The sequence below is a fragment of the Andrographis paniculata genome, unplaced genomic scaffold (genome assembly GCF_009805555.1).
Source record: "Andrographis paniculata isolate CXL003 unplaced genomic scaffold, ASM980555v1 Contig36END, whole genome shotgun sequence".
Lineage (NCBI taxonomy): Eukaryota > Viridiplantae > Streptophyta > Magnoliopsida > Lamiales > Acanthaceae > Andrographis > Andrographis paniculata.
The window spans coordinates 1,677,564-1,693,046 of record NW_026137569.1 but is presented as its reverse complement, the minus strand read 5'-3'; the positions used below and the strand labels follow the sequence as shown (position 1 = coordinate 1,693,046).

Genomic DNA, 15,483 nt, shown 5'->3' with positions numbered 1-15,483 from the left:
TAATTTTTTTCAAAAAAAATGTCATCAAATAATCAATTTTTATCATAGCCAGCTCCAGTTTACTTGGAATAAGCATAAAATTAATGATTCAATTTCCATTCTATTTTTCCATAAATTAGAACAGCACACGTAAATATTAGTACTAATTTAACTAATAACACAACTGATGGAATATATTAATGAAATACTACAATATTACTATTAAATAATTATATATATATATATATATATCTCACAGTTTGAATAATATAGTATAATTAATCTAATAACTACCTAAGTCAGCCCACTGAATTTTTTTTAAAAAAAGGGCAGGCAGCAAACCGAACCGATTATCGTGATGACGGCGGCAGTTATCGGAGCTAAACCGCCCCCGGAGGCGGCGGAGGAACGGGCGGCATGCGAATGATCCTGCTGCGTGATGACCCAAACGACCATCCGCTGGCCGTTCCGGCAGTGCCCCGCCGTGCCGCTGATGAAATAGGAGCGGCCGGAGCGGTTGAGGGCGAAGATGGTGTCGCCGGTGTTGGAGAAGTAATTTGGGCGCGTTGAGTTGCAGTCTTCGTAGTCTCTTTTGCTCACTTCCATTACAGAGTCCTTTTTCCCGTAACTAAACCCTAATTCGATCCAAAAAAATTAAAATTAAATTAAAATTGATTGTAATTTGTATGAGGATTGATTAGAAGGTAATTACGTATGGTGTCTCCGATCGTGAATCGCTTGGCGGAGGCCCAATTGTTGTAGAATTCGGTGTCGTTGCGCGGCGGGACGGTCCAGCCGGTTGTCTCGCCGACCTGGAACTCGGTGCAGTCGCAGAGGTTGAAGAAGAAGAAGAACAGCGCGGTTAGCAGAAGGCAGGAGGACGTCGCCGTCGCCATTGTTGGATGAAATAATGGTGGTTGAAGATATGGTGGATTACTATTATACGCAGGCGAGGAGGAGAAGATAGAGGGTACTGAAAATGCGGTGCGTGGTGGGGAAACGGTTTTTTCAACGGCTGTTAATTCAAGCCGGACGTGGTACAATTCTGCAACTCTATGGGTTTGTTTTGACTGTGGTTTTTTAAAATTTGGAAGTTTGAAAAAAAGTAAAAAATTATCATTTGACTTGATATTTCGTGAGAGAAAAATAGTATTTGATGTAATTTTTTTTAAAAATTGAATAATATAAAATGAGTAAAAATATAAAAATCACCAAAAAAAACATTTTTTTTTTATAGGAACAAAAAATAAGAATAATAATAAATAAATCAAATGACTTCAACATGTCTTACATTATGGCAAACCGACGTTCTTTTTAAGTTATATATTTGCTTATAATGTAATTTTAATATTTTTATAAAAATATAATTATTTTTTAATAGAATATAATTATTTAATCTAAAATCAAAACAAAACACACCAAATCAAACGACCGAAGAATCTACCTTAAACAAAAAAAAAAAAAAAAACAAACAAACAAACACCTCGTTCCTATGAACACGATCTCAATTATTCCCAAGAGCGAAGAAATCCGCGAGAAATAAAAACTTATCTCAAAATCCATATCTTATTCGAACTTATATGCATCAAACCTGCAGATCTAAGCTTGGAATCATTCATTTATTTTTCTGAAGAATTCAAGCCAACAGCTAGAAGGCATATTATGCACCAACGCCTTGTATTTTCTCGACACTTCGCCGTCGTCTCGAGCAGCGATGTCCAACAGGAGCAGCTCTTCCGCCATTATCATGAATCTCGCTCGTAATATTCGCTCGAACTTCAGGTGAGCTTTTTTCTTCTTGTTGTACGTATTCACGGCGAAATTCGCCTTCTCCATCAGAGTCGGAAGTTCCAGATCTCGAATCTCTTCCCATCGGCCGACGCGCTTCTCGCCCAAGGCAGCGGCGGCGGCGGCGGGAAGAGCGACGGCGGCGGTTACGAAGATTAAAAGAGGAACGGTTTTCGGAACCATGGCTACTTATTGAAATATCCTAAATTTGAGGGGGCGAAATGTGAAAATATATACGAATGATTACTTGTGGCATCAGGTATGTTTATTTTGGCAATTTTGTGATTTTGGTTATTAATTTTGAAATAGAAATGTGATTTTTAATTAGAGTAAGCGTTGAATTATTATTTATTTATTCTAAAGGAATGTGATTAATTGGATTACTAAAATTTTAGAGTAACATTATAATATACCAAAAAATTTAGCTTATTTCTTTATTCAAAATTTTATCGGCACAAATCATGTGCTGATTTTTATTATTATTATTATTATTATTATTTTTTTTCGGAACATTGGCGACTAACTAAGATACTAATTATCTTAATTATATTTATAATATAATTAAAAATATAAATTAATACAGACAATTTTAGAGTATTTAGCATGATGCTGAATTTTATTATTATTATTTTCAACACATGATATACGTACATATTTTAAAACCAATGAATATATATATGTAAAAATTAATTTAATAATGAGATAAAATAGTAATTATTTTTTATATGTTAATACTAAAATATTTTTAATTTTAATATAAATTATAAATATAATTTCATAGGTTAGATAAAAGAATTTAGGTAAAGTATAATTAACAGGTAATTAAGAAATGTATTAGTAGAAATTATTATTATTTAGTAAAAATAATTATAGATTAAGATAAGTAAATAGCTTAATTAATATTAAAAAAATTATAAAATTTAAATTTTAAAATTTGATTAAAGTGGATAACTATATTTCCAAAAAAGAAAAAAAATTACGATTGGAACGAACGAAAATAAAAAATAGAAACAAATTATGTGAGACAGATGAAGTATATATTTATCAAAATTGCAAGAATATTGAGCTCAAACATTTTTTTGAATAGGTTTCTTAGGTTAAGAGACGGGGGGTGAGATTCTCAGCCACAAACTCTCCCCGCCGAGGATCTTCTCCAGTTAAAGAATTTACTATGACAATTTTTCGATAGATTAAATAGCATCAGCTGTCAAAGGCGAAAATTTCAACGACAACAATTTCATTAACCATGTACTCCCTCATTCCCAAAATAATATGAATATTTGAAATAGGCACAATACTTAAATAATAATAGTATTATATTGATAATAAATGTATTTTATATAATTATTGTGAAAAAAATAGAGAATTAGTTTTTTAAAAAATTGAGACTATTATTTTTTTTTTTTAACGAAAATAACATAATGAAATTATTATTTTTGGGACGAAGTATACTCCTCATGTGTCCATTTTAAAGTGGCTTTTTGGAATTTTATAGTAATTAAGAAATAATATTTTTTTTTTGGTTTTAAAGGATCTTTTAAAATTTTATAGTAGTTTAATAAATAATATTTTTAAGAAAATACGTAAAAAATTTTGATATTTTTATTTAATATTAGTGTATAATTATTTTTTGAGACAATAAAAAAAAATTACTTTGAATTGAAGAAAAGTATATAAGGTGTGTTTGTTTGTGAATTTTAGTTTTGAAGTTTGAATTTTTAAATAGTAAAAAATTGAATTTGAATGGAGATTGAGACGAATTTTTCAATATAAAATAAATTTATAATATAATATAAAATTAAATAATTATTTGATATAATAAATTTTTAATATTTTAATATATATCTTTAATAATTATCATTATATATATTTTATATTTTTTTTGCAATTATTTTTTTAAAATATTAAAAATTAATTATTTTTATATTATAAAATAATTGTAAAAAATATTGTTATTGAATTATAATATATATATCATAACCAAAAAGTAAAAAAATAATAATAAATATAATATATAAGTGTTGAGAACACGAGTCTAAAATGGAACAAAAAATGATTTTTGTTCTTAAAACCAGCGTACATACATTGGCATTGCACATTTCAGTGCGCAGTACAACCACGCGCCTGCTATAGCTATACCTTCTCTTCTCCCGATGCCTAACCGTCAATCACACTCTCAATGCAGTTTCTCGAATCTGACGAGTCTCTTGTCGTTTTTCTCGTCCACCGCCACTTCAGCATCGTACGCGTCCGGCTCGTCGCCGACCACCGCCAAAACCACCAGCCGGTATTCCGCTCCTTGCGCGACCTTCTTCCAAAGCGCCTCCAGCACCGCATCGTATTTCAGCTTCTGATTGCTCTTTTTGTTATTCTCCTCGATCGAGAACTTCGCAAGTTCGATCGCCTTCGCATCCTTGCTGCTCAGGAAATTATAACCGCCGAAATTCGTGCCTGGCGGTACCGGTGATCCGCCGCTATATTCCACCTCCAGCGCTTTTCTGCCGCCTGCTGCGGCGGAGGATGAGAGCCTGGGGAGAGACGCAGCCAGCAGGAGAGCGAAAAGCATCAAGTAAGAAACGGATTTCTGAGCCATTTTTTATTTGATTTTTGGTTCGGATCTAATTATAGTGTGGCTGCGGGTGTGCTTGGATTGTTCTCGAATGAATTTTTGTTTGGATGAATTTTAGGTTTTATTTACACAACAATAATTTTAATAGGTTCAATTTTTTAAACTTTTTTATCAAATGTATACCTGTCTCAATAATTAAATTTTTATTATTTAAAAACTCCAAATATTAAAGTTAAATAACATAAACAAACACAAGAATCGTTCTATTGACCCTTTTCTCATCTTCCACGTGACAGACACGTGAGACATTCACATAACACACTTTCACTTTTTTAGAACTATTTATATTTTAAAAAAGTATCATATATCAAGGATATATTTTTTTTCACAAAATATTAAATTAAATACTATTTATTTATTTATTTTTTTCAAACTTTCAAATTTCCAAAAATTCCTATCCCAACAAACCCTTGAATTGCTATATTTTCAAATATTGATTTGAGATTTATTTGAAATGCCTAATAATCAATAGCTTTGATTTTAATTTAAAATTATAAAAATAAATTTCAGAATTATTCAAAAAAACTCCAATTTCTATAAAACTTCAAATCTTTATTTTTTTCTTGGCAAACTTAAATTGCTATTTATACATTGAAATATTTAAAATATTTAATTTGTCATCTAAATTAGATTTCAATTATTGTTATTAATCGAGTCTATTTGATTTATATTACATCTATTTATAAGTCTCTAATATTATTATTATTATTAAAATTCTAACTTCCAAACTCTCCAAAAGTCTTAGTTGGAAATTATTTTGGTTTCAACTTTCAACCAAAAGTTCCTGCCGTTCTTGAATTTGGATCGAGTTCATAGGAGTAATATTTTGATTAAATTATATATTTTTATTATATATATATATGTATATATATAAATATTTCTTATATTTTAATTATTACATTATTATGTTAAGGATATACAAAATACTCTCCCTACAAAAATATCATTCTTCAATAAAATAAGTAAAGAAAAAAATAATTAATTTTTATTTTACAGTCCATAAAATTGAATTATAGTTCATTTTTGTTTTACAAACTATAAAATGATGGATTGACTATTTATTTATTTCCAAAAATAATATTTAAGATATATATATTTTTATTTATTTGCAGAACTTAAACATGTATGTACAAATAATGCCAATATTTTGTTTTGTATTTACTTTAATATAATACAATTATTTTATCACAATAAATAGAACACAATATATTTTATATATTTATAATAAAATATATGTGAGTATTATATAATTTACTATAATATATTTTATTATAGTTACTATATCTCAATTGAAAGGTGACATTTTTTATTTATTTGTCCAACAAAAATATATATCATTTTTATTTCAGTAAAAATATTTATACATTAATATCAAAATAGATTTAATTTTAAATTAGATTTCAAATATACAATTATACTTACAATTATATATATAATAAAAAGATAAAAATTCAAAATCTCTTATATATTTACACTGATCATTAAAATACTATTCATTTTTTAGATGTTATTAAAAATTCAAAAATACATTAAAAATAGACTAAGAGAGTAATTAAAATCGACATATTTTTCCGATATTTCAATTAAGACAGACTTTTTCCTTTCAAATTTTCAAATAAATACCAAATCTCAATATTTAATCAAAAAAGGGGAAGTGAAGATTTTAATTAAATTCCATATGCTATAATAGAATTTACCTTATCACAATTACCTTATTACAGGCAGAGTAAACTGCTTTTCTTTTTTATTATTTTTTTAAATAATAAAAAACACTAATAATACCGTATTTATTCCCCTTCCAACTTTTGGAACTATCCCGCCGGGATTCGTGACAGAAGTTATGCAGGGGCACATTCGTCATTTCACCTCAGCGTCACTAACAACCAAAGCTTATTCATCAGAGCGACTGTCCAAGCGGCGCCGAACCCGAACCCTCGTCATCACTCTCACCTTCTTCTTCTCCTTCTCACTCATACTTTCATTCATACGTAAGCTGCCTCAGAAGTGCCGCCGTTCGGTTTGCATCGATTTCTCAATCGGCTTCCAATCTACGCAACTTCCTGAACTCCAGAGAGGCGTTTTTTCATCGCCGGCGGTGGTTTACACTTGATTCCGATGGTTTCAGGTTCAGTGTAGGTGGACAGATACCCACTCCCATGTCGTCGCCGCCGTCTACTTCTTCAAAAAGAAAACACTCCGACGAAGGAGGCTCAGACGCCGACGGCGGATTTCCCTTCAAAATGTGGAAGGATGATACACCGTCTTCTTCCTCTTCGTCGAATTCCGTCTTTTCGTTATTTGCCGCCCACAAATATTCCCATTTCAGCGTCGGCCGGATTCAATTCTTCGTCCGGATGCTCTCCGGCCATACTATTGTTCTCCAAGCATCTCCGGGGGACACAATTCAGTCTATTCACGAGAGAATTACAGAAATGACAGGTATTCCCCTGATGCAACAGAGATTGATTTATGGGAGGAAGCAGTTGCAGTTGGATCAAACGATAGCGGAGTGTCAAATCCAGAAGGATGCTAGCTTACACTTCGTTGGCAGAATGCGGAGCATATTGTACCCCAAGGCATGGAAACTTGTAAATGAGCTCGTTTGTCTGACATTGCATTTTAGCAGGAACTATTCTGTGGGGGCACGACCTTCTCTTACATCAATTATGTGGGAATTTTTGGCAATGAAATTAAGAAATCCAGAAGAATGTTCCCATGAAGAATCAGAGCAGCAATCAGAGCAGGACCACTTTGATTACCTGCAAGTCTTCATTGCCCTGGCTGCCCCCGAAGCTCTAGTAATGCTTTACATGTCTTCTTATCTTCCTAACAAGGAAGCAGCTCAAGAGGCCATTAAAATCTTTGTCGAAGAAGGTATTGCTGAGTTTCCTAAGGCAGCGTATATTCATTTTGTACCGATAATATTGGAATTTTGTAGGTTGTTGAGTAAGACAGCGGGAATCTATGATCGACTGTATGGATGCTGTCGAAGCACTTTGGCATCGGTTCTGGTATATTATGAGCCCGAAAGAACGAAGGCTTCAATTGGTCTTGAGGATATAATTCCATTTGTCAGTGATTTAGCTGTCAAGTTTAGCAAAGATTTTCGGTCAAATGCGGAGTCACCGTCCTTACATGGTCCGTTAGAGAATGAAGTGAAGGATTTTTCTAAATTTTTGTCATATGTTAAAAGAGAAATTAACTACAGTGGCGTTCATCTCCCAGTGGAAGTTTCTCTGCCAGGGCTTGATAGAAAACCATCTCGCAATGCAAAAGAGATTACTACTTTGCATTGTCTTTTTGTTGATTTATTGAGCAACTTAAAGAAGTGTATGATGAAAATTGAGGAGCAGGTCGCCTCAAAAACGAGGCAAGGTAAGGTGATCCTTCCAGGCGGATCGGTCCAGTTTCCTGCTATTTTGAAAGAACTTCATGAGCTTTCAAAACTTTTTTGTGGTTGCAATACGATGTTTTGGACGGCTGTGAAGCAGACTAAGCAAGCTTTATGCTATCTTGTTGTCAACTATGGAAAGAAAGAAAGTTGTTGGTGGATTACCCATGATATGGGAGTAACCAATTTCGAGGTAAGGAGGTTTTTAGCTATGTCACTGCTTCCTGAAGTGAACGATGATTGTGAGGAGCTGCAAGAGATGATCATCGATCGTTCACACTTGTTGGAAGAATCATTCAATTATATTTCAAATGTAGATGCTTCATTTCTACATGGGGCTATATTTATGGAGTTCAAGGACGAGGAGGCCACTGGTCCTGGTGTTTTGCGGGAATGGTTTTTCGTGGTATGCCAGGCAATCTTTAATCCTAAAAATGCACTCTTTGTGGCCTGCCCTGATGATCGTAAAAGGTTCTTTCCAAATCCAGGTACAAGCTTGAAAATTTCCAATATATTTTTCTTTGAAAATTTATATTGTATGTATCTTATGTTATTTTCTTCACATTTCAAATTTATTCCAGCTGTTGAAGTATTGACATGTACACAGTTGGTGGAATTATTCTGTGTATTACATTTGGATAATGCATGCCAATCTCATCACTGGATTGTGTATTTAGGCTGAAATCTGGCCAATTATGTAGCAGTGAATAATATTTAGCATTCCTTTGTTTTCCATATACTTTAAAGTGCATATGACCATAGTTGTCGATAGAGTGCTAATAGCGGTGTTGCGGAGCAGAGCGGTAGTCCGCCACTACTGCCCCCCGCAATGCCGCATTTCCACAATAGCGGCCATATCACAGTTTAGCATTGGTGCTTCTCTTTTTACATGCAAGAGTCTTACAAGAAAATTTTTTTGTAGCCATTTGGTTTATATGTTAAGAAGAGCAAGATGAATATTTATACAAGAAATTTTTTTTATTCATCAGATTTTGAATCCGACTAACTTTGATTTATCTATTTATCAAAGTAGTAGTAATTGAATTTATTTTTCTTATATAACTATTTATGAACTATGGTTAATTGGTTCCATCGATAATTATGAGATTAATTTATAAATTTATCTTTTGCATTTGGATTGGGTGGCCAAATCACAGTTTTATATAGGTTCTTACCTTTAAATGTGTGTTATCAGGAAGGTGTTAAGTTTTCGTTGTCACTTGAATTGAGTACAATTTCTCTTCACTGATTTGTTGGTTTCACCTATGGATTCACTGGGATCCAGGAAGTGTTGACAATTTCTGTTATCAGTCCTAGTTCGAAGCTTCAAATTCTATAAAATTTTGATACAAATGAACCTCATGAGTACTTGCTTTTCTCAAGGCTAATGGTATCCTATTTTGGGTTGTGTTTGCTTTTGTCAAATTGTATTTCCACATTTTCTTTATATCCATACATATGCATCTATTGTCTAGAACTTCTACTTCAATCCCACCCCAATTCCCATTTTATGATTATGGAGGAAAATCTAGCTAAAGGAGTGGAGAGAGTCTTTGCCATCAAGCTCTTATAGCTCTTTGATAATGTTCAGTCCCTGTCCCTGATTGCTCTGTTTAATCAAACTAGATTTAGAGGAAGAATTAACAGCTATATCCTTTCCCTTTTTATTTTTTATTTTTTTTAAGACATGGATGTGGATAATATGCAAGTTTGGTCAAAGTGCTTAAACACCACCTCTATTTCTCATGTTCCCTCAACATGCTCTATAAAATTGTTACGGTGATGCATGTCCACAGTTTTATCACCTTAAGGCCTTTCTTTTATCTTCCTCTTTGGGCATATAATTATAGATATTTTCTATTTCGTAAGACTCTTTAGTTGACCTACCTAATTGTTTTCCCTCAATACATATCCTCTCTTTGTCCTTTGTTGATGACATTAGCGTACTAGGGAAAAATAAGCTGCAATGAATTCAATCTAGGTACTTTACCCTTTGTCTGAATTGTATTCTCCGCTCCTTGTGATGATAGATTATAATTTGGGCAATCATTTAGGGTGTGTTTGGTTGTGTTCCCAATACATTCAAGCTATTCCAAAAGTTTTAATTTACTCAAAACAGCAAAACATTGCTAAATACACCCCCAACGTGCCCCATCTTACACATGAAACACACGTAAAAAATTCAACTTCATATTTCCTCCTCCTTAGGGGTTTGGCTTTACTTACTTTGCTCCCTTGCAAGAGTTGTTGCAGTAGTGATATATTAAGAGTGGTTTGTTGACAACGATGATCTCATCAGTGGCTCGATTTATCTGTGTTGTATCTTTTTGTCTCAAATTTGTACTTCATCTATGACATAGAACAACAATTGTTCTTCATTGTATTGGCCACTTGAATCGAACTTGTGAAATATTCATGTTTTCTAACTTTTTATAGATGGCATGCTTGTGATGAAAATGCGATTTATATTCCTTATTGAAGTAATCACAATTTACAGAACACTGCCCTCATGTACATAATTTTGTTTTTACGCTGCCACGCTGTCGGTAGTGGAAGAAATTATGTGAAGGAAGTGAATAATTAGTCGGGAACCCATGTTTTATTATCTAATTTATCTGAATTTTCAAGTATTATTTCTGGTGAATTTTCTTTTGCTGAATATCTGCAACTTTTTCCCAATTGACAGCTGTAGTAGAATTCATATTCCACTTCAAGCATAGCATCTTATTGACTACTAATAAGTCTTGTTTTCTATTATCATCATATGACATAGCCAATCATTTCTTTTTTGTGAATTGTTTTCGCTTTACAGCATCAAAGGTGCATCCATTGCACCTCGACTATTTTGAATTCTCTGGCAGGATGGTTGCCTTAGCCCTGTTGCATAGAGTACAAGTTGGGATTGAACTCGACCGCGTGCTCTATACACAATTAGCTGGGCGTAAAATCACTTTAGAAGATATAAAAGACGCAGATCCCTACCTATACCGGAGCTGTAAGCAAATTCTGGAAATGGACCCTACGGTTGTCGATCAAGATGTCTTAGGCCTTACTTTTATCGACGAAATTGAGGAGTTAGGTAAAAGGAAGATAGTTCAGCTTTGCGAGAATGGGGAAAACATGGTTGTAAACAGCAATAATAGGGAGGCATATGTCGATTGTCTTATCGAACAACGCTTCGTCAAGTCTATTGCTGACCAGGTAAAGCATTTCGCTCAGGGTTTTGCGGATGTTATGTTATCCGGAAATCTCCGGCAAGTGTTCTTCCAAGTATTGGAGCTACAAGACCTCGACTGGTTGCTGCACGGCAGCGGAGTGGATATCGACGTAGATGATTGGAAAGCTCACACCAAGTATTCCGGCTTCACAGAAACTGATGATCAGATATCTTGGTTCTGGAAAGTACGTTTGCGGGGACATTATTCGGTTGTAAATTCATGGTATCTATTGCTTGTCTGTTCCACGATGCATTGATCTACACTCATTATGTTCTTATCTTGAACATTGCAGGTAGTCGGGGAAATGACAATGGAGCAGAAAACCGCTCTTCTCTACTTCTGGACTTCAATCAAATACTTACCGATTGAAGGTTTTGCTGGTTTGGATTCACGATTGCTTATTCATAAATCTAACGGATCTTGCGACCACCTGCCGACATCGCACACTTGCTTTCTTCGGCTGTGTTTCCCGGCTTACCCTTCCTTATCTGTGATGCAAGACCGCCTTCGGTATGTTACTTTGGACCATGTGGGTTACAGTTTCGGTAGCTGGTGAAAGGCTGCGGATGCGGGCGGACGGCGACGGAGACAGCTGCTGGTACAGTGAGGAGTGTATATCCTGTTGTTATAGATAGACATAATTTTCTAGCTGGGTTTATGTTAGAGTTGTAAGGATTTTAATTGGTTTTTGGATGATTCATAGGCCTCCTCTGCTATGCTACCCTCAAACAAACCGTTTATACTTAAACTAACTTATTCCTCCAATGAGAAGACTCAAATTTCCCCTTAGAACTATGGTCAAACATTACTGGGAAGCTGAATGAAATGGGATTGTGGGTTAAATATGATGTTTTATGAAAGAAATGAATGTTTGGTTGGAGGTTTACCTATTTATGCAATTTTTCTGAAATTTTGTCCATAATTTTGATGGTGTGGTTAAGATTATTAACAAATTGAAGTTCATTATAACTTCAATCCGTATAATCACTCATTGAAGACCGAAAATAAAGAGAAAAAAAATCAACTTCCAAGTGCTAAAATATTATCTTATGACCCTAAATATTGGACATTCAAACCTGATAATTATTAGACTGCTTTTTTGTACTTGTCTATATAAACTTTTGGCATGGTCATATAAATTTTTTTTACATTAATGTCTATAAATACTCATTGGACTCCATCAAAATTCTTATTGACACATACTAGAGGAAATTTAATTTGACCAATCTTGAAATATATATAGGTTCCTCTCAATTTTCATTATCTTTATTTCAATAGAATATTTGATTTGATGAAATGATCGACAAAATCCACAAACCAAAACAATCGAAATGAATTGTTCAAATCCACCCTAATACATATATATATATATCACACAGCCAATCCAATCACTCACTCACATTGTACAATGTCTTAAAAAATTCCAGTACCACACAAAAACACAACATAATATATATATATATATATATATATCTCAATTAATCTCAAATCATAAAGCATTCATTATAGAAAGAAATAAATAAATAATTTCAATACTGATCAGGTTCTTCAGATGGAGGCTTGTACTTGTATGTTTCCTCCCCAAGATCCCCTTCAGCCTCCTCCGCCACCGCCGCCGCCACCTTGGCGCGGCCGTATTCCGCCTCCTCCACAAAAGCCTCTTCCCCGGATTTCTCGCCGGCTGCCTCTTCCTCCTCTGCTTCTTCCATTTGTTCGTCTGTCATGCCGCTGGATGGTTCTTCTTCCCTGGCATGCTCGCCCTCTACTTCTTCCGCAGCGTACTTGTTGAGCTCAGGTTCATTATATGTCTCCCCCTCGGTTTCTTCAGTTGTTTCTTCTGCAGCAAACTTCTCGGCCTCAGTTTCGACATATGGCTTTTCCTCGGCTTCCTCTGGTCCAGGTTCAGGTTCATTATAAGACTTCCCCGCAGTTTCTTCGGTTGATTCTTCTTTGGTATACTTGTTGTCGTCGTTCTCGCCATATGGCTTCTCCTCGGCCTCTTCAGCGGCTGCAAACTTTTCAGGCTGCGGATCGTTGTACAGATCCCCCTCGGCTTCTGTCGCCGGAGCTGATGATTCAAGCTAGCCAGAAAAATATATACAATTCAACACAAGATATCCATAATCAAATCAACACACTATGTTTCAAGATTGAAGATTCGATTTTTAGCAGGCAATTATATTAGAAATTAGAACCCAATTGATATATGGAGATCTTAAGAACAAAAAGGATACCTCATCATATGTGGCCATTAGATATGGTTGAGCCTGAAAATTGAAGAAGAGAGAAATATGAACACTTAGTTACAATGCAAGTTGTGAGGGATGAATGGATTAGTGAGTGAGTGGGGCATTTTATAGGGGAAGGGGAAGGGGAAGGGGATATACATGCATTTACAATAATAATAATAATAATAATAATAATAATAATTCAAGAAAATAATTGTGGGGAACCATGGGTTCCTTCCTTTGAATATTTTCTTTCTCAAGATTTTTAAAAAATATTACATTAAAAAAATATAAACAAAAGTTTGTTTGGTGTTGGCTCGAGAGTTTCAGAGTTTTTTTTTTTTTTAAAAATTTTAAATTTTAGTTTAAATTTTTATTTTGATACGATATTTTATCAAAAAAATTAACTATATATATTTATTAAAGATTGCATGTGATATTTTTTAATTTTTTTTTCTCCTAAAAAGATCACATTTACTACTATTTGTCATACAAAATAGCAGTAATAAAATAAAAAATCGTTTTCATGCATGGGAAACTTTTGATCACTCAGCTATTGGCCAATGATGAATAAATTAATGCAAACTTTGTAAAATTTGACAGTAGACAAGTAGCAATTTGACCATTATATTTGTATATACTTCATGCAAGCGGGATTGTTTGAAATTTTATTTTATTTTTAAATAAAAATAAAATAATTTGATATTTTGTTTTAAAAAGTTATTAATACGACAATTTTTTGTTTTAAAAAAATATTCTATTAGTAAATAGTAATTAAAAATTCCAAAATATTGATATAAATATAACCTTGATTTTAAATTATTTTGAACTCCAATTCGAGACCTCGTCAGACTCTGATACGATATCGGATGCTAACGACTGTCTTACCTAAAAGCTTAAACGGTTAGAGAAACGCATCCACTAATCATATATCGAGAGGGAGTGTTGAATATTGTCCCGAAAATTCTCCAACTATATATGTATTATTTTTTATTTAAAAATATAAAAAAAAATATTTACAATATATATAATATATATAGTCATAATATATAGTTATTGATGTTTTTTTAATTTGTTGTTATGTAATAAAATAAATTATTTTTTAAATAAAAAATATTTTTAATTTAAAATAATTTGCCCCCTCAACCCCTCAAAATGTATTATAGTTCTGCCACTGTCACTTTATATAAGGGTGAAACCTACTCCACTTATTTAATTTTAAGTTGAATGATCAAATCCATTCTTAACTTCGTTCTTTAAATATACAATAAAATATTTTCTCCATCTCAGATATCGTGTCTGCTGCACTATAGACACGGTATTTTAGGAGGGGTGTAATTAGTAGATAATTAAGAAATGTATTAGTAAAAATAATTATTCTATAATATAAATAATTATAAATTACGATTAAGATAACTAATTAGTTTAATTAAAATTAAAAAATTTAAAATGAAATTAAAGTGTGTAATATGATATGTGGGACGGATACAAACGACAACGTGGAGATGGTATCTGCACGGAGAGGGAATAGTATTTTACGAACAACCGCCAAACAAACTCTATAATATGCGAAATTGCTGGCTCAAATTCCAAAGGTATTGGCCACAAATTTCAATGGATTATTAATAAGTCCATTAATTTGATTATTAATATCTAAATCAATTAGCGGACCCCACTGCCTACAAAGACCAGTCATCCCACGATCACGATGTGTCCACATGGAATTTTCTTGCAACTGTTTCCAATCTGGTCCAGCCTCCATCCACTAAAAATCCGCCACGTGGAGTTCTCAACTTCTTACGTTCGCCATCACATCAGTCAACTTTCGAACCAACTATTCAAGGCAATCAACCAATTGTAGTTTTAGGTACTCAGGCCCAAATATAGAACCACATTCTCTAAGCCTTATTAATATTCTGGGCCTAAATAAAACTCCATATTTGCTGTGTTTTTTTTTTTTTTCAATTGTCTCTAATTTCTTTTTTTTTTTAGTAGGCCATTAAAGTGCTAAGTAATACACCTACTAATGCAGAATACATAATATAAATAGATAAAAAATAAAAATAAAAATTTATGTTGATCTAATATATAAAAAAAATATAAATTTATACCAACATATATTTACAGTTTATATATATAGCATAGCTGTGGTATAAAATAATATATGTCAAATCATAACATAATATATAGTGAATTATAAATATATGGGGAATAAAATAAGTTTTTACACATCCATGCCCCTCGTTATGT

The 15,483-nt window shown here is 33.1% G+C and overlaps 5 protein-coding genes across 5 annotated transcripts; 1 reads left to right on the top strand and 4 right to left on the bottom strand.

Moving 5' to 3' along the window:
- Positions 1-297: 297 nt before the first annotated feature.
- LOC127249694 (stellacyanin-like) lies at positions 298-910 on the bottom strand. The gene is made up of 2 exons (XM_051272627.1): positions 692-910; positions 298-614 (listed from the first exon to the last, which is right to left on the bottom strand). Exons 1-2 carry the CDS (start codon positions 873-875, stop codon positions 298-300), a joined length of 501 nt encoding a protein of 166 aa, XP_051128584.1. The 5' UTR covers positions 876-910.
- A 680-nt stretch (positions 911-1,590) lies between these two features.
- LOC127249693 (cysteine proteinase inhibitor 5-like) lies at positions 1,591-1,950 on the bottom strand. The gene has a single exon (XM_051272625.1). The coding sequence runs from the start codon at positions 1,948-1,950 to the stop codon at positions 1,591-1,593; it is 360 nt and encodes a 119-aa protein (XP_051128582.1).
- A 1,842-nt stretch (positions 1,951-3,792) lies between these two features.
- Positions 3,793-4,432, bottom strand: LOC127249824 (cysteine proteinase inhibitor 1-like). The gene has a single exon (XM_051272839.1). The coding sequence runs from the start codon at positions 4,358-4,360 to the stop codon at positions 3,944-3,946; it is 417 nt and encodes a 138-aa protein (XP_051128796.1). The 5' UTR covers positions 4,361-4,432; the 3' UTR covers positions 3,793-3,943.
- LOC127249823 (E3 ubiquitin-protein ligase UPL5-like) lies at positions 4,237-11,887 on the top strand. Its single transcript, XM_051272838.1, has 4 exons — positions 4,237-4,336; positions 6,232-8,275; positions 10,600-11,189; positions 11,298-11,887. The coding sequence occupies exons 2-4, from the start codon at positions 6,553-6,555 to the stop codon at positions 11,559-11,561; spliced, it is 2,577 nt and encodes an 858-aa protein (XP_051128795.1). The 5' UTR covers positions 4,237-4,336; positions 6,232-6,552; the 3' UTR covers positions 11,562-11,887.
- Positions 11,888-12,320: 433 nt separating this feature from the next.
- On the bottom strand, positions 12,321-13,380 carry LOC127249435 (uncharacterized). Its single transcript, XM_051272195.1, has 2 exons — positions 13,240-13,380; positions 12,321-13,086 (listed from the first exon to the last, which is right to left on the bottom strand). Exons 1-2 carry the CDS (start codon positions 13,255-13,257, stop codon positions 12,535-12,537), a joined length of 570 nt encoding a protein of 189 aa, XP_051128152.1. The 5' UTR covers positions 13,258-13,380; the 3' UTR covers positions 12,321-12,534.
- Between the last annotated feature and the right edge of the window lie 2,103 nt (positions 13,381-15,483).